At 44.1% G+C, this 22,015-nt stretch overlaps 1 protein-coding gene across 1 annotated transcript; it reads left to right on the plus strand.

Moving 5' to 3' along the window:
- Nucleotides 1-1,042: 1,042 nt before the first annotated feature.
- RBL2 (RB transcriptional corepressor like 2) lies at nucleotides 1,043-20,106 on the plus strand. Its single transcript, XM_063167782.1, has 22 exons — nucleotides 1,043-1,237; nucleotides 2,591-2,721; nucleotides 3,510-3,710; nucleotides 4,444-4,508; nucleotides 7,378-7,506; nucleotides 8,295-8,455; nucleotides 8,561-8,625; nucleotides 9,277-9,463; nucleotides 10,177-10,343; nucleotides 10,838-10,947; nucleotides 11,808-11,911; nucleotides 12,288-12,425; nucleotides 12,636-12,800; nucleotides 13,290-13,401; nucleotides 13,972-14,244; nucleotides 14,534-14,805; nucleotides 15,357-15,533; nucleotides 15,704-15,775; nucleotides 16,167-16,281; nucleotides 17,460-17,662; nucleotides 17,874-18,038; nucleotides 18,425-20,106. The coding sequence occupies exons 1-22, from the start codon at nucleotides 1,043-1,045 to the stop codon at nucleotides 18,593-18,595; spliced, it is 3,378 nt and encodes a 1,125-aa protein (XP_063023852.1). The 3' UTR covers nucleotides 18,596-20,106.
- The last annotated feature ends 1,909 nt before the right edge of the window (nucleotides 20,107-22,015 follow it).

Genomic DNA, 22,015 nt, shown 5'->3' on the forward strand with positions numbered 1-22,015 from the left:
TCCTGGTAGTCTGGGGGCTGCAGGTTTGGGGTGGGGGAACCCTGCTGGCATCACCATCTTCCAGTGCCAGCTCAGGCTTTCTGTAGTTCTCAGTGCTGGGTACCAGTGTGTATGTGTGTCCTGAGTCACATCTCAGGTCAGTCAAATCATAATCCTCCTTTCTTGACATTTCTTTTCTTTTTTTTTTTTTTTTTTTTTTTTTTTTTTTTTCCCTGAAGCTTTCAGCATTCATGAAATACCAGTAGTACAAAATCAAGGTGACAGAGTCAAGAAATCTTGTTTAATCGAGTGCAGCCTGTTTTACTGATCACTTAATTGACATCTACCTGCTCTAGGACTTAAATATTATTTTTGGCAGCCTCCTCTCTGCTCAGTTCGGACTTGACCAGTGGGAGCTATTTCTGTCTCTGTTTCCTACCCCTCACTATGTACAGCCTGTACCCCGCACTGTGTGTGTGCACAGCCTGTACCCTGTGTACATATTTGTGTGTATATTTGTGTACAGCGCGTACCCCGCACTCTGTGCACATATTTGTATATATTTGTGTACAGCCCGTACCCCGCACTCTGTGTATATATTTGTATATATTTGTGTACATATTTCTGTCTAGCTCGTGCTCCGCACTCTGTGTACATATTTGTGTATATATTTGTGTACAGCCCGTACCCCGCACTCTGTGTACATATTTGTATATATATTTGTGAATATATTTGTGTGTATTTGTGCCCAGCCCCTGCCGGCCCTGGCCGCTCTCGGCCCGTTCCGGGCTCCCCTCACGGTCCCGGCCCCGCCCCGCCCGGGTCTCGCGCGCCTGGCGCGCTCCCGCTCCGTGCCGCGCGCGCGCTTCGTGGTGCGTGCTAGGAGCGCGCGCCGTGCGCCTGCGCGAGGGCGGGGCGGGCGGGCACCCCGCGGGCCAATGAGCGGGCGCGGCGCGCGGCGGGGGCGGGGCCCGTCCCTCGATGTTTGGATTCGAACGCGCGGGGCGGCGGCGCAGGCGCGGTGCGGGGAGCGCGGCGCTGCCCCCAAGCGGCGGGGCGCGGCATGGCGGGCGAGGACGCGGCCGGGGCCGAGCCGGGTCCTGCGGGGGGCGCCGCCGGCGCCCCGTCCCCGCCGGGCGAGGACGGTGAGACCCGACAGCGCTACGAGGAGCTATGCAGGAGCCTCAACATGGACGAGCGCGCCCGCGCCGAGGCCTGGCTGAGCTACCAGAGCATGAGGCGCAACTACACCCTGGAGGTGAGGGGGGGGTGACGGGGCCGCGGCCGGGCCGGGGGGAGCGCGGCGGGACGCGCGGGTGAAGCGCGGAGGGAAGGGACGGCGGTGGAGGCGCGGCGGCCTCTCCCCCGCACCGCCCGGGCGGCCGGGAATAACCATCGCAATTGGGAGTCGTAGCGGCGGAAAGGTGTTAAAAATGGGAGAGCCCCGGTCGCTGTGGTGCTTCGGTGCCGCGGTTCGGCCGAGGAGCGGCGCGGTGGCCTCGGCCAGCTCCGCTCCGCAGCCGCGCGGGGCCCGCGGAGATGCCCCGCGCAGGTGTGATCGCGTGTGTGAGCTGTGTTCTGAGGGCTTGGCACGGCCCGGGCTGGGGAGTGGAGGGTAAAAGGTGAAGGGTAGAAGGTAAAAAAGGGTTGTCGCGTCGTTCTTGAAAACAGGAACACGCGGTGACGCGCCCGGGAGCTTCGGAAGCGCCTTTATCGGTGCCTTCTTATAGCAAAGGTGGCGCTTGTGATAAGCCCCGGCAGCTCCCGGGGCCCCCAGCGCTGCCCGTCGGTCACCGGGGTTCTCGGGGCAGAGCTGCGGGCCGGGCTCGGTGCTGCGGGGCCGGGGCCGCCCGTGAGGGAGGAGGAGCCGCTCGGGCAGCGCCGCTGTCACAGCGCGGGCGGGCGGCGATGCTCGGAGCGAGCCCTGCCGTGCCCCGGAGGGGAGCGCTCACCCGGGCCCGGGGCAGCACGGAGCCCGACAGAACCACAGCATCGGATTCAGTCTGGCCCCTTGTTTTACCCGGCCTTTTTTCCACTCAGATGTGACTCTTTGATCGAAGACGGAGAATAACATCTCAAGTGCTCATTAGAATAAATTTCTGTATTTAGGTACCAGATTGAATAATTGCTCTGCTGTGTAATACAGAGCAAAAGGGAAGCAATATTTTTCTTTTCCTGCTGTCCGTTCAGGGCAGAAGAATGTTTTGGTTGCAAGAACTGTAGCCTTTCTTTTTTTTTTTTTTTTTTTCTTTTTTTTTTTGTTGCCTTTTTCTTTTAAATACGAGCAGTACAAAATGCTGTAGAACAACACTAAAAATTTATTTTCATATACTCAAAATGTATTTCACACTTTGAGTCAAATGTGAAATTTATAATGGCCACTAGTGAATTTAGTTTTGATGCAGTTCAGTGTTTAGTGTCTGTTTAGCACCTGTTTTGTTGCAGTTAAAAACCCAAAGCACAACAGAAGTTTGAAACAGCGAACCAACTTTCTCACTGGTTGAACTTCATCTGTTCTGGACACAGTGCTTTTCCCCGATGTTGGGCTAGCTGAAGAGCATGTGTTTGTTTTCAGTGCAGTTTTTTAGATGCCTGATGTTTTGATTCACAGGGAAATGACATGCATTGGCTGGCTTGTGCCTTGTACGTGGCTTGCAGGAAAGCGATTCCAACTGTGAGCAGGGGAACAGCAGAAGGAAATTATGTATCCTTAACCAGAATCCTGCGCTGTTCAGACCAAAGGTAACTTTTATTCTTGCTGATTTTTAGACACTTACAAAATATCAAAAGAATGAGTGGTTATCACCTTGTGAAATTGGACTAGAGAATAAAAGCTAAACGTGTTTCTTGTTTCCTGCTTTTGAAGATAGATTTTATATCCCCAGAATGTTTGTGTTATAACTCACTGCCACAGAAGTAGGGCAGCTCCTTTGGCTCAGTGCTTTGTTCATAAAATCTCTGGTTTTCAAAATAAGAGATTGACTTCCTTCACTCAAAGGAGAAAGAAGCCAGTCACTGAAGAACAGTCAGTTTTGGGGGTGTGCAAACTATGAAGCTCTCACACAGGAAAACATTTATAGTTCACTGTGAAAATGTTCACAGGAATTAAAGCCAGATTTGCAAAGTGCAATTTACCAAAACTAAAGAGGTTTTTCATACTTTATAGAATATTCTTAGCATTGTATATCTTACAAGTTGTTTTATTTAAATTATTAAATTATTCAGAAAAACGAGATAAGTCAGATTTCAACTTAATCTAACTGATGGAGTTGATTTTGCCTTTGTGAGAGGATGCCAGACCTGTGAGTACATGGTTAATGTGGTTATCAGCCCAGGATCTAAAAATATTTCCCGAGCTGTCTGAGCTGAACCGTGAGAAGGACTGGCTCTGAATTCATTGTCATGTTTGCAGGGCCACCATTTCATCAGTAGTGTGGGCAGTAGAAATTGCACTTTTGTTGAAAATGTAGAGTTTATTTCTGCAGGAGAAACAAACGGCCTCTCTGATCTAACCCGCTTGGTACTTGCAGCTTGATTGAGTTTTTTAACAAGATGAAGAAATGGGAAGACATGGCAAATCTTCCATCCCAGTTCAGAGAGAGAACTGAGAGACTGGAGAGGAACTTCACCGTTTCTGCAGTCATTTTTAAGAAGTATGAGCCCATTTTTCAGGACATTTTCAGGTATCCTCAAGAAGATCAACCTCGTCAGCAGAGAGGAAGGAAACAGAGGTGGGTTGCTGTTATTTCCAGACTGATTGTAGAGCATTACTTTAGTGAAAATACAATGAAGTTGCTTGGCTGTTTTAGTTGTATTTTGACTGTATTTTCATAGTTGTTGTTTATAATAGTAGTGTTAGTTTGTTCTTGCTTGCAGTAAATGTTTAATCTCTTTTTCAATTTCAGATATGACAGGGGCAGGAAATCCCAAAGCTGCTGAGTTTCTGATGATTTGTGGGATGGGGGAGAGGGGAGAGATTTCAATCAGCCTGTAGGCAAGGGAAGCACTAGTGTTGTAAAGATGGGAAAGACAGGAAGAATCTGATCCTTTTATGATCTGCATGGCTTTAATAACTCATAGTACTGCTCAGTGTTTCACTGCCCAGTAACTCCTGTGGATTTCTTCATAGCTGCAGATCTTGTGGGTATTTTACTTTATAGTAGAAGCTTTGTTTCTTTGTTACTGTTTGTATTTGCAGTGCTGTGGAATTGAACTTGCAGGCTGAAACGGGTTCCAGACTAAACCTCTAAAAAGGGGTTCCACTTGTGCCTACACTAAACCTCTTTTAGGTTTTGAGCATCTTTTTGTATTTCCTTTAGTCAGGGCTTTGTGGGAAGGGTGTAAGATTTTTGCCACACTACAGTAAAGCTTAGTTTTCTCTTTGAATTAGTGACTCTTGTATGATGTTTTATCAGTTCTGATTCATTGAGCTCCTTCTCTTCTTGCTGTATTTTCCTCCCAAAGACGACAACCATGTACTGTGACCGAAGTTTTCCAGTTTTGTTGGGTCCTGTTTGTTCATGCAAAAGGTAAGGGATCTGAAAGGGATTAAATACAGCAGACATAGTTTTATTAGTCATTATTTTATATCAGTCCTTAAACACTCAATAGGTGCAGTGTACCTTTATTGTAAGATCATCCTTAAAGCTTATGAGAACAGTAGAGAATTTCAGATGTTTTTCTTGATAGTGACTGTTGGAAGAAAAAGGAAGGAACAGGATTCATCCTCATTTCAGGCTTCAGTTGTTTAGTCTCAGCATGTATAGTCTAAAATTTTTCCTTATCAAATCTTTGTTTTAAAGCATTTCCACATCCCTAGGCCTTGTTTCAGGTCCTGCTTTGGTGAGTGCTCACTGTGAGTGATGTATAATGTAAGGTAGTGCTTTGTGGAAAGTAAACACAGGATTGATATTCCACATGGAAAGAGCATCACTGTAGATCAGATCCACTGATAATGTCCAGTAACTTGATTTTTTTTTCATAATATAATACCTATCAGAGAAAAACCAATATTTTAATTTCTTCAAGGAAAGGGATAAAAGGATTTTTTGTTTTTGTTTGGGAGCGTGTGGTGGGAAGTGTTTTTTCAAATTTAAAAGTGAATCAGAGTTAAGATTCCTATGGTGTGCTATTGTTTCCTTAACTGGTGATTTTGAGGCTAGGACAGGGTAGGCTGTGGCAATACTGAATGGCCTGGCACTAATTTTGTTCAGCACAGACCTTTGTTTACAAAGCCTTTCTTTTAACACTGTGCCACACTGCAGAGGGCTCCTGGCAGCAGAGCTGGACCCTCAGCACCACATCCCTGCTAAAGTCAGGCAGGGTGTGCTGGGGCACAAGTGCTGCTCCGAGCACTCCATCCTGTGAGGAAGATGCCTTTTTGTAAGGCTGCAAATTCCACCTTATTGGGCAGTAGAAGTCTTTCCTAAACAAGTGTGGTGCTCTCAGCCTGAAACACAGCATGATTGCAGCCACTGAGCCCAGCAGAGTTAGTGCTGCACTTATTTCCAGTCAGTCTGGACTTCATTTCCTTGGCACAGGTAGGCAGCTGTAAGTAGGTCAGTCTGGAAAATCACAGGTTTTTCTTTCCCTTCTGTGAAGTCTGCACTGCTGTGGGAAGATTGGGTGGTTGACAAGGTGCAGAGGGACTTTATGGTTCTTCCTGTTGCTAAGTTAGTGGCTGATATGTTTGAGTAACTGCAGCATCCATTGACTACATGGTAATTCCAAGCAGTTTCAGATATGGTAACTGACCCTGGGGAGAATACCATGTTGATAACACATCCAAGTGAATTCTATAAGGAAAAGGAAAAATTACAGTGCATAGAAGCTGTAAGGTTACTGAATGATTATTAAAATGTGGCAGCACTTTAAAAATAGAAACTGAGTGTTGACTATTAAGGCATTGGGTGTTGGTGTGAGGGTTTGTGCTGTGTGGTTTGGGGGTGGGCAGTAAATCCTTATCACAGCAACCACACAGCAGTGGCAGGCCCAGGCTTGTCTGCTCCTGCAGCCCATTGCCTTCAGTTCATGCTCTGCACACTGAGGGAGCCCCTTGTTCAGTGGCACTGCACTTCAGCAAACTGCTTGTAAGAACTGCTCTTCAGACTCTTTCATTTAAAATTGATGGGGGAAGAAAATCTTTGGTTTTTTATTATTTGGTACAAAGTTGTGAAAGGGAGCCTTGTTTGAAATGTCAGCAGCAAGAAATTGCTATGGAACTACCTGTACTGTGAAATTATTTTTGTGCTGACAGTAAGTAGTCATGCTTGTGGAATTGATCCTGTGTTACTTTGAGAAGTTTATTGATTAAAGGTTTGCTAATAGTATTTAGGATTTTTATTGCTTTGCTGTGAACCATTAATGACTTGGAAATAACTGATAAGTGGGTAAAGTTAATTAAAATTTCATCTAGGGTTCATTATTTTAAATAGTTCAAATTATCTGCATTTAAATAATTTTTCTTCTAACAAACGTAGAACCAGAAAATAACATAAATTTGAACAAACTGGTATGTTACTGGTAAAAAATAACAGCTTAATTGAGAAAAATTCTCTAATCATATATCCATGTCAATGTGTTCTAAATAAGTTTATTACTATAAGATCAACAGGTTTAAATTCTTGAAGAAATCTTTCATAGCGGGCTCAGCCAAGTGATTTGGAGCTTCCCTGAGGAAAAAGGGAGGGTGGAAAGAGTGGAAGAGTCATTAGTATTTAAGGAGTAATAGAAACATCAGAAACATCATGCTGTGCATAAAAAGTGAATTGTGATTTAAGTTATTGATTAATTGTATAATTTATTTTACTAAACTGTTTCAGCTATGGCCACTCCTCTAGAGGAATATCATAAACATAAATGAGTTCAGTAAAGAGTCACATACAGCTCTGGTTGTAATCTTTGTGAAAGGTGTTAAAAGAGTGAAGGGGTTACAAGGACACTTTTCTGCAGGAAAATGAGAGATAAAAAATACTTCTTAAACCAGTCTAGAGATAGGCACATTTAGCTCTTCTTTAAAGCACAAGAGAAATGAAATTATATTTATTACTGTTTATAATGAGTATGCCCCCAGCAAATTGTTTTACAAGAAAACAGATTGTTAAAAAAAAAAGGTAAGGTTTGATTTCAGCACAGTATATTTGGGTTCCTTCACAACTGTTGCTACTGATAAAGTATTTTACTTTTATATTTGTTATATGTTATTGTGAGTCTGCTTTACTGCCTGTGTTGCTATCCAGATACTTACAGACACCAAACACTGTGTTTCCAAGATTCCATTATTGATGGTAATACAAACATCAACAATCTCTTGGTTAAAAAAATTCTTAAATTTTACTTTTTCAAATTTACTTTACTTTTTCTGCTTATTTTATGTCTTATGTCTTTCTAATATTGCAGGAAATTTTCCTATGATCAGTGATGACTTGGTCAATTCCTACCATCTCCTGTTGTGTGCTTTGGATCTCGTGTATGGAAATGCTCTGCAGTGTCCCAACCGTAAAGAGCTCCTGAATCCTAATTTTAAGGGTATGTTGACAAAAAGAAGGTGATTTGAATTACATGAGAGCTAATATTTTCTGTATCTGGCTGCACAGTTCCATTCCTGTTAATGTAGCATGTAATAACAGACCAGTGAATTTTGTAAATAATACATTAGGTCAGGAATTTGATGTGCTGTGGAAATACCCTTGAAGGAAGTTCCAGAGTAATACTTTGAGTTAATGAGGGTTTAATGTCAGTGGAAAAGTGCATAAAGATACAGCCATCACTGGACACAGTGAGACTGGAATGTTCTGTGGTGCAGCAGTTTGGAAAGACCCAGGGCTCAGACAGGAGATGTGTTTTCTCTGTCATTTCTCTTTCTGAAGAGAATGGAAGTGTAGGTTGACTTGATAACCACAAATTCAAATGAATGGTGAGAAGTTGCCTTTGAATTTCTGATGTAACTCCTCCCAGGCTTGCACTTCATTTTCAGTGCTGTACAGGACTGGCCAAGTGTAGTGCTTTGGATGTGACCTGGGACCATTATCTCAAATAAATATTGTAGTTCACCAGTGTTTGATTTTTTTCCTATTAAAATTGATATATGTAATTTTTATCACTCAGTAACTAATGTTTTTAACTCTCTAACTCAAAATTTGCTTTTGATAACATTACCCAGTTAGTGGGCATTGTGTAGTTCTTTCAAGAGAACTAATTAGTTTGCTGTTTTAATTTCATATTACCTTGACTGCACAGCATTGAAGAATTTAGGTTTAATAAGAAAGCAGGATATGGACTTGCAAAATTAAATCATACTATATTCTGAATTGTAGGTCTACCTGAAGACTTCCATAGTAAGGATTATAAAGTATCATCTGACCCTCCCTGCATTATTGAAAAACTGTGTTCTTTACATTATGGATTAGTTTTAGAAGCAAAAGGTATAAAGGAACATTTTTGGAAGCCATATATCCGGAAGCTTTTTGACAAAAAGGTTGGTCAGTAAATTTATAATGTAGAAAAACCTCTCCTTACTTGTTACCTTCAAACCCTTTCTAAGAAATGAAATACCCATTCTTTGTTCTTAAATGTCTTACAGCTTTTGAAAGGAAAAGATGAAAACCTGACAGGATTTCTGGATCCTGGGAACTTTGGAGACAGCGTGTGAGTCCCTGAGCCCCTGTCAGTGGTTTGGCTTGCAGGAGTGTCCCTCTGTTCCCTGGGCTGAGCAGTGGGAGCAGCCATGCCTTGTGCTCAGCATGGCCATCCAGCACTGCCTTCCTGTGCTGGCACTGCTGGGAAAAGGAACAGTGCTTCAGGATGGCTGCCTTTATTCTTACGTTTCTCTTTCCTGCATTTTTTGTTTTGTGTGTAACTCAGAGTTATTATGAAGAAGCTGTGGGAGCACATTGAGTAGGAGTGAGAGGGAAAAAATGGGTTTGGTGGTGTTTAGAGATGTTTATGGGTAGGACTTACTTTATTTTAATGATATAAAAATGGTTCAGTGTATGTTTATCATATCAGTTTATGATACGATGGTGTGTAAATTTTGAGGAGTTTCCAGGAAATAGGAGTTCTCAGTGTTTTAGTGTGTTCTTCCTGCAGCTGGATAAATGGCAGGGTGTCAGATACATAATGAAAATAATATCCTTGCCACTGTCAGGTATAAGGTACTGTAGAGCTTAAAGGAGCTTCAGTGAGGGTCAAAAGAAATTTGAAGTAGACTTTGCCCAGGCCAGAGCTGTGTTCAGTGTGTGAGCAGATGAACAAAGCAGTCTCAATAAAGGGGGTCTGTCTGCCTTTCCTTTGCTGCAGCAAAGCCATCAACAAGGCCTATGAGGAGTATGTTCTGTCAGTGGGAAACCTGGATGAGAGAATATTCCTGGGCGAGGATGCGGATGAAGAGATTGGAACTCTCACAAGGTGCTTGAACACACCTTCAGGACTGGAAACAGCTGAGAGGGTACAAGTGAAGCACAGTTTGCAGCAGCATTTTGACAGGGTGAGTTTGGCATGGTCTGTGTTGCTGTTTTTATGTGCCACCCTCCCTGGCCGCTTATGGAGACAGAAATAAAACACACCTCAGAGTGTGGGGAGAAAATGAGTGGAGTACTGGAAGCTGGATCTTATGGTGAAGAATGTGGTGTATTTGTTAAAACAACTTACTGTGTGGTTAGGTAATTAAAGGTAATTAGAAGGTGTACTGATTTTGCTGTGTTCCAATTGAAGGGATATCCTTGATGTTACATTATTTTAATGTGATGGCTTGATCTGATGCAAATAAACTAAAATGCTGATCAGAAGGACTTCTCATGTTAAAGGTTAAACTTGCTGACAGAAAACCCTGGCTCACTACACTTCTGCTATGAGCAGCTACCTTTGTTACTTGGGCTAGGAAGAGATACTGGGATTTAGGGGTTTTTTTTGAGATTGGTCTAATTGTTTCACACTCAATTCCAGTTGAAATTCTGCATTTCAGCATAGATCACATCCTTTCTGTTTATACACAACTGTTTGATACAAACATCTGAGCACCACAGACAAATCCTTCATTGCTCTTAACTGAGTCATGGTCTGGTTTGGGCTGTTTGATTAGGAGCCATTTTTTTCCATAACACAGAGTAAGAATTCTGCAGATTGATGTTTCTAGGTTATGACCTTTATCAGAGTTCACAACAGAGTGCATATGTATATGTGGTTATTTTTTATTTCCAGTCCAAATCACTGAGGATCACAACCCCCCTCACTGGCCGCAAGTACATTAAAGAGAGCAACCCGTACGTGACACCTGTTTCCATAGCAACCTACAGCCTGAGCCGCCTGCACACGATGCTGGCAGGGCTGAAAAATGCCCCCAGTGAAAATCTGGAGCAAATACTCAGGTAAACTTGGTGTTTAGCCAAATAATCCTATTTGCTGTTCTAGCTTTAATAGCAAACATTAATGCTGAACAATATAAATTAAAAGGTGAGCCAGTCCTTTACTACTGGAGTAAAATGGAATCCAGAGAGACATTTACATTTTGAAGGACTGTTGTCTTGATTTAGACCCATCTCTCCTTAGAGACTGACTGCCACCGTTTAAAACCTGGCAGATCTGGGATTCTCTAACCACAAGCTGCCAGTATAAAATTTTCAAGACTTTTCTTCCTTCTTGACAAATGGCACTACCTAGGGAATCACTCCATACTGTAGGAGATGCAAACCAAACTTTATTCTCCATGTGCATAAACTGGTTTGCAGTTACATACATTTGGGTCTATTTGTATTGCTGTGCAATATATTTCCATTTTTTATGCTTTCAACATATAAAAAAATAGGGTAGTTTCGGTTTTAGTAGGAATAGTATATTGAAAATGTTTAGTTTTTCTTTTCAGGTCATGCTCCAGAGATCCTTCTCAATCCATTGCAAACAGAGTTAAAGAAATGCATGATGTGTACTGTCAGAGCACTCAGTCTGAAGGAGAATTCAGTAATTTTTCCAAAGGTGGGAAACATTTTACTTACCCATAAAATGCATACACATCCATCTCTTGTAATGAAGTTTTACATACAGGTTATGCTTTAGCACAAGTCCTTTCTCCTTCTCTTGCCTTTTCCTGTGTTCTTTAGACATAGCAAATTTCAGTGCTGTGTAAAATTTTATAATCAGCCTTAGCTTGAATCGCTGGAATTTGATCATACTTTCAGCACTAGAGAAGTGAAATTAAAAGGACTTTTAAGTGTACCACTTTTTCTCTCAAGTATGAGATTATTAGTGGTGGCATGGATTTCTGTGCTAGTAAGGAAAATCTGAGTAACTGTAGTCTTTAAAAACCCAACAGCAACTTTGACTTACATATGAGGATGGACTAGTACAGGTATTAAAATCCTGCCAGTATAAACACAAAAACATGATTTGCAAAGTTGTCTTGACAGCTGAAGTGCCTGAAGATGGATTGAATATAAGGAAGATGCTCCTGACCTTGTTTCTTAATAAGACCTTCCTTTGTTCTTGTCAGCTTAGTTGCTTCACTGCTTTTGTTGCACAGTGCAAGGTGGATCCATACAGGTGCATTTTCTGAATTTCCATTGATTGTTCTTGTACATGGTGATGTAATACTGATACTCAAAATCTGGGCTCAGTTTCAAGTTACTCTGCTCTGCATTCACCAGTCAGTGCAGTGTAGGAGAAGGATTCCTACATTAACTTGAAATGTACAGGTTTAGTCCTGAAAGTAAGTCCTGCTATCCACAGCAGCACAGAAATCCACACAAGCTAATGTTGCATTTCTGTATCTGAAGATGAAGAATATAATACTTTTTTCTTGCATTTTACAATATTGCTTCTATTTAAACTTCCTGCAGATGTTGCTAGTAAACATTTTCGTCTTGCTGAGATGCTCTACTACAAGGTCTTGGAGTCAGTCATTGAGCAAGAGAGGAAGAGACTGGGAGACACTGACTTATCTGTAAGGAAAACTAATCAAAGGGTTCCTCACTTTTAAAGTAGGACCTGCAAAAAAAGAGCACAGATGTAGAGCAGAATTGTCAGCTATTTAAAATGAGGGTAAATCTCTGAGAAGAACCCCGTAAAGTACACCTGAATAGAAGAAAAAAGGTTCAAGAAATTGTGTTTGCAAACACAAAGATAGATGAAATTTTTAATAGCTCTTTAATTTTTAATGAGCCCTTTTAAAGATGGTTCATTTTGAACTCAGTTCTGTCCCTTAAAAAATAGCTTCACTTTTTATAAGCTTGAGAATCTTGCTGTTGAGACAGTAAAAAGTGTTTTATTGTTCTATAGTTACACTGTAAAATAAGCTTTAAAATTTGCAACTCTTGCAGGCAATACTGGAGCAAGATGTGTTTCACAGGTCTCTGCTGGCATGTTGCCTGGAGATCATTACCTTTACATACAACCCACCTGGAAACTTCCCTTTCGTCACGGAAATATTTGACATTCCAGTTTATCATTTTTACAAGGTAATGTGTTTGATAGCTAGAAATGCTTACAAAGTCATGAGTGCTCACTGACCTGTATGACAGCCTAGGATTGAGTCATAGAAATGCAGCCTTTTCATGTTTCTAATAGTCTCTTCTTCCTTGAAAATGAAGTGTTGGAATTAGAGCTGTGTTTAAGAACAAATCTATGAAACAAGTACATTGTGTTGATCCTGATTATCCACTGCACAGGTAATTGAGGTTTTCATTAGAGCAGAGGACGGCCTTTGTCGGGAAGTGGTAAAACACCTGAACCACATTGAAGAGCAGATCCTGGAGAGTATGGCATGGAAACAGGGCTCTGAACTGTGGGACAGGATCAGAGAGAATGAAAACAAAGTTCCTACTTGTGAAGAGGTGAGCACATCTTTCTGTGTTACATAGCTTTCATAATCAGGCAGGATGGCAGAGAGAGGACTTTGTGCCCTGAAGGAGAGGCCTTACATGTCCCAGTAGCAGTTCCATCATCCCAGCCCATCAGTGTAGGGAAAGCAGCAAGTGCAACATGCTCTGATTCTCATCCAGTATTTTATCCAGTATTTTATTGGTGTAGCAGAACAAACCAATTGAACCTTTGAACAAAATGGTCAAACAGGGAAGGTTTGGACCAGTAATTCTTGGAAAGATTTTTAGACAAGAAATGTGGTAAAAAGTACACACAGTAGCCACAGAAAGACTATTACAGCGTGTATCTTGCAGAGCAGCACCATCACTACTCACTAAGTTTATACTTTTCTTGCTATTTTTCCACAAAGTCTTGCTGTTCAAAAGATGTAGTGCTTTTAAAAATTAGCTATGTAGTCAATGTGTGATACAGACACTCTAACAAAAGGATAAATATTTTAGGTAATGCCACCTCAGTACTTTGAGAGATCTGCTGGGAGCAGTGTTGTGGGCTCACCATTGACACCACGGCGAATAAACGAGGTTCGTGCTGAAGGCGGAGGGCTGGGCAAAGGTGAGATTTTCTAAAGCAGAACGTGCTTGCATTGCTTACTTGGATTGAATTATGGAAGGGAGGAAGCTGCTTCAATGCCACTGTACAGTTAGCTGCAAACACATTGGTAAAGGATATTGCAGCCCATAGAGTTGCATCAGAGGTCTGAGACTGATGGATTCATCATCAGTGTGAGCAGTACTGCTTTGATAGGGTGTTCTCAGGTGATGGATATGAACAGCCTGTGTATGTGTGTATGAAACCGAATTTATACATGCACACAGAGCTTCCACTCTAATTGGTTTGCTTGTTTGTTACACTAGAAAAGAAACCCCTCTATACATTATGTGACAGCTCAAGTGTTTTCCACTAGAAAAAATCAAATACAATGTGTGAACTTATAAAAATATTAAGTACAATATTATTGAAGATTAAGTCATCTCTAAAAGCCATCTGTATTTTTAAATTTTTTTTCCTGAAGGCCTTTGCATGACATATTTCGGTTTGCATTAGATTTCCACCACCTTGTAAAACAAAGGATTATAAACCAAGAGTTAAATAGATATCTGTGTGTGTGCTTTTCCTCTGCAGGCCTCTCGTCCCCTCCAGCCAGCCTGTATGACAGGTACAGCTCTCCCACAGCCAACCCCACGCGGCGGCGCCTGTTCGCTGACAATGACGGTGCCCCCGAGGGTGGCACAGCTGTCAGGGTGCCCCCACAGCCCGTGGTGAGCACGGTGCCAGTGCAGAACATGAGCCCCGAGGCCGTGTCCGTGACCCCCGTGCCTGGCCAGACCCTGGTGACAGTGGCAACGGCCACCGTGACAGCCAACAACGGGCAGACGGTGACAATCCCTGTGCAAGGTGAGGGACACGCTGTGCTCAGCCATTCAGGGGATTAGAGCACAGCCAGGGAGAACTGCATCAGTGTGGAAACTTTACTTCATTATCTTCTCAGCTCATGATGAAGTTTCATGAGATGAGAAAGTATGAAAGTATGACGTGGAAAGTATTTTGATTAAACAATTTAATGTATAATATTCTAAATGTCTAGTAAAAAGTAGCTAATAAAAGAAGTACTGAATTATTTTTAAAAACTAAAACTTCCCCCTACAGCTTGCTCTTATTTCAGGCTCTTTTTGTTACATTACAGGTATTGCCAATGAAAATGGAGGAATAACTTTCTTCCCAGTCCAGGTAAATGTAGGTGCCCAGCCCCAGGCTGTGTCTGGGCCCATGCAGCCTCTGAGTGCCCAGACTCTGGCTGGCACCCTGAACCCCCAGATGGCTGGGGCAGCACTGCAGCTGCCAGGCCAGCTCACAGTGCAGCAGATCTCCCCTGGAGAGCAGAGACAGACCCAGCACCTCGGTGCCACAGCTGCCAGGCCTCGCAAGATGGGCTCACTTGCACTCTTCTTCAGAAAGGTACTTCTTGATCCAGGTTTGCTTTGCTTAGTTCTTATTCTGGTAAACTTGCTGTAATTTTAAAAATACACCCTTACTGGCTGTAATGACGAGGGCATATTAATTCATATTCATACACTCCTAGAGTAGTTTTCTCCTGCAGGCCACTTCTCACTAGCAAAGGAGTGTGCTGACACATCAGGATGTGGAAATAGATTGTGTACTTGGCCAGCAGCCTCTTAAAGGTGTCCCTTTTCCTTAAAGCTTTTCCAAAGAAAGAGAACTTTTGAGACTTTCTGGTTTATTCAATAGAGGGGTTGCTGTAGGCAATGCAGTGCCCTTTCTGTGCTCAGGACAGCTTGGAATTTAAGCTTCAAACAAATGTTTTCTTAGTACTGACACCAGTACTGAGAATGTCTGTGCCTTGTAAGCAAAACAGTTAAATTTGAATTTAGTTATTCTTCTCTTGGCTTAGCATTTGAACAAGATCTACAGGTGTGCAAGCTGAGCTACTCTTTTGCTGGTCAGAAGAGCAGCATTGCTGTGGCCCTGAGCAGTGTCCCCTGTCACAGGTGTATCACTTGGCCAGTGTTCGTCTGAGGGACCTCTGTGCCAAACTGGACGTGTCTGATGAGCTGCGCAAGAAGATCTGGACATGCTTTGAGTACTCCTTGGTGCACTGCCCTGAAATCATGATGGACAGACACCTGGATCAGCTGCTGATGTGTGCCATTTATGTCATGACTAAGGTAAAGTGGGAGCAAAGAAAAAGCAGACAGAAATCTCCTTTAATACTTAATATTCCCTGTACTACTTCCTCAAAAAGCCCCAAATTAACAAACAAACACAGCCACCCCAAGCCAAACAAACCACCCAATAACCTGCAGAAAAACTGAACCTTTTCTGTGCATCCCCTTAGGTCACTAATGAAGACAGATCATTCCAGAACATCATGCGCTGCTACCGGACACAGCCGCAAGCCAAGAGCCACGTGAGCACAGTCACTGTTTAACCTCGTGGGATCTGGTTTATTAAATGCCTTCATTCTATTTAAGAACAAATCACTTGGTAAAGCAGTATTTAGTATTAAGGGGATGCAGTCTGTGAGCCATTCTCAAAAGATAGCAGTCATATCCAAAATCCTGCACTACTGAAAGCTCTTTATACTAAACTGTACCTAAAATAGAAAATGTTCTTTACTTAAAATCAAAGGAGGCAGTTCCCATGGGCTATTACTCCTCTTAGGAGGCTGTATTTTGCCCTGCAAGAAGCAGTTGGTACCACCATGAAGCTGTGGCAGCAGATAGGTCGTGCAGGCAGCTGTTCCCTGGCAGGGTGGCTGCTGCCCCGTGCCCTGCTGACGCTGCTCCCTGTCCCTGCAGGTCTATCGCAGCGTCCTCATCAGGGGCCGCCGCCGCCGCCACTCGGGCAGCAGTGACAGCAGCAGCCAGCAGAACTCACCCACAGACAGGAGCAAAGACAGGAACAAGGAAAGAAGTGAGTGATTCCAAATGCCAGGGCGTTGGGTTTAATTCCATTTCCAAACTGTGTGCGTAAATCAAGAGTTGGATTTTGTGTTGTTTCATCCCAAACAGTTCCTCCTTTGGTAAACTTAGACACAATTAAGAATAGATTGATAACATTTAAGAGTTGCTCTAACTCCAGGTTTTTATTGCACCCACTCTGACAGTTTCAAATCCTTCCCTACATGCACTTACCTTGGGAATTTGCTGTGCTGGCCTGAGCTCTGAGTTCAGCTCACATATCAAAGGACTTTGGAGTCTTTGCAGAATGAGGAAATCTGGGCTAGCCCAGGTTCACAGCTACTCTTATCACAACCAGAGAGCTGCAGCAGTTTCTTTTGTAGCACTGTCTGTCTGCAGAAATAGGAACACCACCCACAGCATTGATTTCCGCGTAGTTGACAGCTCTGGGGATTCTTCCCTTCTTAACTGACACATTTTCCTTGAATTAACTTTTATAAAGGAAACTGAAGAGGTGATGCTGTGTATTCCTACCAGCAGTTTTCAAGGTATTTAATAGGTTATGGTATAAGCAGTAGGCATTAATATTTTCTGTCAGAGGGAGGGGCAGGGAGGGAAGGCGAAAAAATACATGTATTTTGCAACTTCCCACATTAACTTAGCAGGAAGTATGGCCAAGCCAAATATTTCTCCTACTGACAGAAAAAGACTACCATTCTTTACTTGAAATGGAGCCAGGCAGCAACAAGAAAGAGCTCCTGCTAAAAGTATAACACAAATGCTGAAAAATGGAGTTTCAGCTCTTTTTACATCATCATGCAACTCATCTCCTACAGCAAATCCCTTGCAGTTTATGCAGTAAGAAGTTAGAAATCAAGAAAGCTTTTGTGTAAGGGACAATGCTCAGGGATCAAAACAGACAGCTCAGGGCTCAAAACTGACAGCGTTCTGGTGGCAGCAGGTTCCCAGTCCCTGTTTGCAGAGGGTGGCTGGCTCTGTGCCCGCGGGGCTGGCAGTGCCCGTGTCCCTGCCCTGAGCGGTGGCTGTGCCCGCGGGGCTGGCCGTGTGCCCGCGGGGCTGGCAGTGCCCGTGTCCCTGCCCTGAGCGGTGGCTGTGCCCGCGGGGCTGGCCGTGTGCCCGCGGGGCTGGCAGTGCCCGTGTCCCTGCCCTGAGCGGTGGCTGTGCCCGCAGGCAGCCGTGACTCCAGCCCGGTGATGCGCTCCAGCAGCACCCTGCCCGTGCCCCAGCCCTCCAGCGCGCCCCCGACCCCCACGCGCCTCTCGGGCCCCAACAGCGACACCGAGGAGGAGGAACGCGGGGACCTCATCCAGTTCTACAACAACGTCTACATCGAGCAGATCAAGGACTTTGCCCTCAAGTACACTTCAAATGCAGTAAGTCACGTTCTGTGCTTTTTCTTCATAAAGAGAGCTTTATCTTCTGACCACACAGTGGAATTTCCTTACATTAAACAAATACTAATCTGGCCTAATAACACAGCAAAACTTGCATTTGTTGTCCATTGTATGGTACCATCTGTGTGGAACGGCCTTGCTGCAGTGAGCCCTGGGCTCAGGCAGGGCTGTCTCTGTTCTCTCTGAGCAGGCAGACTCCCCCCCGCTCTCGCCGTACCCGTTCGTGCGCCTCGGCTCCCCCCGCAGAGTGCAGCTCTCCCAGCACCACCCCCTGTACATCTCACCACACAGAAACGAGTCTGCCCTCTCGCCCCAGGAGAAAATATTCTACTACTTCAGCAGCAGCCCCTCAAAGGTGAGACTAAAGGGTTTCAGTTTGATTTTTTCAAATCCTTAACTGCTTTTTTTTTTGTAGTGAAGTTAGAGCAGACTCTGTGACACAAAGTTTTGTTTACCTTGTCCAACACACACATCCTCACCTAATGCTCATAAAATTGCCAGTGCAGCTGCCACAGCTGTAGGGCTGGATGGGCCTTTGAGCTCTGCATGCAGTTACAGACTCCCTTAAGACTTACTCTGGGTAAAGGAAAGACCAGTACAGTGATGAAGGCAATACCTTGGTACATTACAGATTTCCACAAAAGAGCCTGTCCAGTCCTACTGCACTGTGTCTAACATCACATTGGGGCAGTCACAAAATAGTGAGAGCTAATCCTTCTTTTGCCCCTCTCCTCCCTGCAGAGGCTAAAGGAAATCAACAGCATGGTTAGAACTGGAGAAACACCCACAAAGAAGAGAGGCATCCTCCTGGAAGATGGAACTGAAGCCCCGGCCAAGCGGATCTGCCAGGAGAATCACACGGCTCTGCTGAGACGGCTCCAGGATGTAGCAAATGACCGAGGGTCCCACTGAGCCTGCACAGCTCCTCCCTCCCTGACTGTGCTGAGCCTGGGCCAGGGCAGGAGGGGGGACAGCTCTGGGGACAGGCAGGATCCACCTCAGACCTGCAGCACAGCCCCAGGCCCTGCTTAAGCACTTCACAAGGCAAGTGTCCCCTCCCCAGCCTTGCCTGGAGAACAGTCCCTAACCCAGCTGTGGACCTTGCAGCAGGTACTTACAGCTTTGCTTTGCTCTAGTCAGTGCTTCACCCTTGTCAGCTGGGGCCAGACAGGGCCAGGGGCCTCAGCATGGAGCCCTGCACCAAGGCACCCACAGCCAGTGTCAGGGTTCCTCACTAACCCCCTCACAAACTAACAGCTTAGGAGTAACATTCTCACACAGGCCAGTTCTTCTTGCAAAGGGACAAGGGGCACGTTTTGAGCCCTGCAGGAAGCTGGATGGATGCACTCTGTCCAGATTCAGGATGTTCCATGTACCTTTGAGAAGCAGCACGGTGTTGAGCTTTAATGTGTGGCCCTTTGCTGTACCAAGGGAGGTGATTTGTTGGTTTGAGCTGTGCAGTGTTTGAAAGTGAACTCACGTTCCCAAGGTGACACTTGGGATGGGGCTGTGAAGCATCATGTTTAAAGCAGAGGAATTTTGCTGTATATTTGCAATGGCACTTTCTAAATGTGAATATTTTTTGCAAAGGCCGACTTCAGCTGTCTTTCTGAAATAAATACAAAAGTCAAATTGTTTCAGTACAATCTGACATCTCATTGCTCCTCTTGTCAGCAAATGGCATTAAGAATTCATTGTAACTCAGTGCATATGCAGCAATGAATGCAGGAAGCCAGGGATGTGTGCTTTACTCATGGAATTTTATATGCTTGTTGCTTTTCTTGATAGTCAGGCACTGTAGCCCTTGCTCACTGAGCAGCAGGAACCTGGTGCCCACCTCCTAAAACACACATTTAGATATTCTGTTGGTGTTTCAAGGACAGGGCTTGGCAGTTTGGATTTGTGTTTTGGTTTTTGCAAAAGGCCTAAACCAGGCTGCCTGGGAGAAATCCCTCCCCTCCTACCACAATCAGCAGGTGCTGCACATAAACTTAGCACTTGTTCTCATTTAAAATAGTTCCAAAATACCAGACTTGTTAGGAAAGCATCAACCCTCTCCCACAGTACAGGGTGCCAGTCCTCTGCTGGGGAGGGGGTGTTCTTCATGTAAAATGTGGCACACTCAGGTTCCAGAAGGCTTTCTGAGGAAGCAAAAGCTAAAACCCTGTTTTCAGTCATTCCTGCCCATCTGAAGAATAGGAAAATGTAAGACTTAACTCCACTATAAATTCAGCTAAAGTAAAATAAAAACATGTTTTTCTTACCTGCATAACAAAAGCTGAAGTACAGAAGTTGTGTAGATGTTTCTGTAAAAATATTTATGGAAGTGTCAGACAATTCTTGTTGTTACTATGTTCCATTAACTTCACTTTGTATGAAAATATTGCAATTGTATTTTTCAATAAAGACTTTATAGACTCTCAGTTTCCTGTTTGTGTGTGAAAAGCACAGTATGTGCCAAGCTAGAAAGTCTGCAGCAAGGACTTCAGTTGTTCACTGCAGTTAAAGGTTTAAAATAAATAAATGATCACATCTTAGTCACAGCACAAGGGAGAGGATTTACTCCTGTCCTGGTTTAGTCACTGTGGTTGTTCCATGGGTGTCCCCCTCTGCTGCTCCAGCAGAAGGCACCAGGCAGGGCCTGGGAGTGCCAGCAGTGCCAGGGAATGCCCAGCTCCAGCTGCTGCTCCGTTGGCAGAGCAGGAAGAAGAGGAGGAGGAGGAGGAGGAGGAGGAGGGTGGCTGCCTCACTGCACAGCACTGGGGGCTCCAGAACAACCTGCCCTCCCTGCAGGAGCTTTTCACACAAGATCTCACACAGCCAGTGACAGCAGAATTATCTCCTGAGGGCTGGGTACTCCCATTCCCACTGAGGGGGAGTTCTAGACATCCTTAGGTAGGTAAGAACAGCTCTGACCAGCACTGGCTGCTGCTGTATTTGTACAGCTACAGATGCACTGGTTGTCACCTGCCTTTTTACCCTGGGGGCCTGAGACTACTCCATCAACTGCTGTTCCTGTCCCTTTCTGAAAACAAGTGGTTAAGTTACCCTCAGCTGTAACTAATAATATAGAACTTGCAGTTTCTACTTTGAAGGAAACGCTAAAAAAAACCCCAAAAAACTCCAACAGTGTTCCAAAGGGGAAAAAAAAAAAGAGCATAAACAAAGATAAATCTGAAGTGGCTTCAAATAATTTCTTTCATGACTTAGAACAGTTTGGTTGGAATCCAACTGCAACCTCAGCAGCAAACTCCAGTGGTGTAACTTAGAGATCCCTTGGAAATGTTCTTTAGAGAGTTCAGAATTTCAAAAGATGATACTCAGAAACATCCCCTTATCACAGTATTGGCAAACCTTACTCTTTCATCAAATTATGTCCCTGCTCTAAGAAAAACAGCACAATCCAGGAGAAAAGGATTTGATTCCCATGGCACTGTTTCAGTACTCATTCACCTACCTTGCTCCTGGAACAGCTCCTTTTAATACACACATCTGATTACAAAAGCACCCAGCATTGTCTCCCCTTTCCCAGCCAAATAAAAAGAATAATTTTTCAGATTATTAATTGCAAGCCAAGCAAAATTCTACATTCTCTAAATAAATAAAATTATTCTCAACAAACTGCTGTTAGCTCATTTTGACTTGGAGCAACCCCACCTGGTGAGCAGCCTTGCAGGGTCTGAGACAGCTGAGAGAAACAAAACTTACCCCACAAACCATCACCTTCCCAGCATTACCCTGTCACTGCTCCTGGGCACTGCTCCTGCCAGCTGTGGTGTTCCTCTGGCAGCTGGGGCTGCCCTGCAGCTGAGCCCAAAGAGCTGCCCAAGATTAGAAGGGATTTAACTTCCCTGCCAGTCCTTCACCTAAGTGGCTTAGGCAATGTGCAAGTCAGTGATTTATAACAGAGCCTTCTGAGCAATCATAAACCTGAATAAAGAGGAATGGTCACAGCCTGGTTTAGCTCCTGCCCAAGCAGTTCATGTGCTCAGCACAAGGCCAGCCCCATCATCTGATCACACCAGGAGTCCTTCAACTAAAACCTTGCCCGTGATAAATCTGAAGCATTTCAGTTTCAGCCTTCCCAGAAAAAAAAAAAAATAATAGCACCAACAGAACTCATTTGACACTACTTCATGGGCAACACTTCAGGCCAATACATCAATACATGCACCCTCTAACTTTTCCCACATCCTTTCCTTGAAAGGCACACAGCAGCATTTTTCCAGGCAACAAACTCACCTTCAAATCAGTTCCTCCATTCCTGTCCTCTGCAGCAAATCTGATCAGGCACATGGCAATTCTGAGGCACTTTCAATTCCTCACAACCTG

The sequence above is a fragment of the Melospiza melodia genome, chromosome 13, assembly GCF_035770615.1.
Source record: "Melospiza melodia melodia isolate bMelMel2 chromosome 13, bMelMel2.pri, whole genome shotgun sequence".
NCBI lineage: Eukaryota > Metazoa > Chordata > Aves > Passeriformes > Passerellidae > Melospiza > Melospiza melodia.

Bases quoted from the DNA above. Each gene is read 5' to 3' on its own strand.
- RBL2 (XM_063167782.1), top strand. From the start codon at position 1,043: ATGGCGGGCGAGGACGCGGCCGGGGCCGAGCCGGGTCCTGCGGGGGGC. The intron at 10,948-11,807 runs GTGGGAAACATT...AACTTCCTGCAG, and splicing joins ATTCAGTAATTTTTCCAAAG to ATGTTGCTAGTAAACATTTT. The intron at 12,801-13,289 runs GTGAGCACATCT...TAAATATTTTAG, and splicing joins AAGTTCCTACTTGTGAAGAG to GTAATGCCACCTCAGTACTT.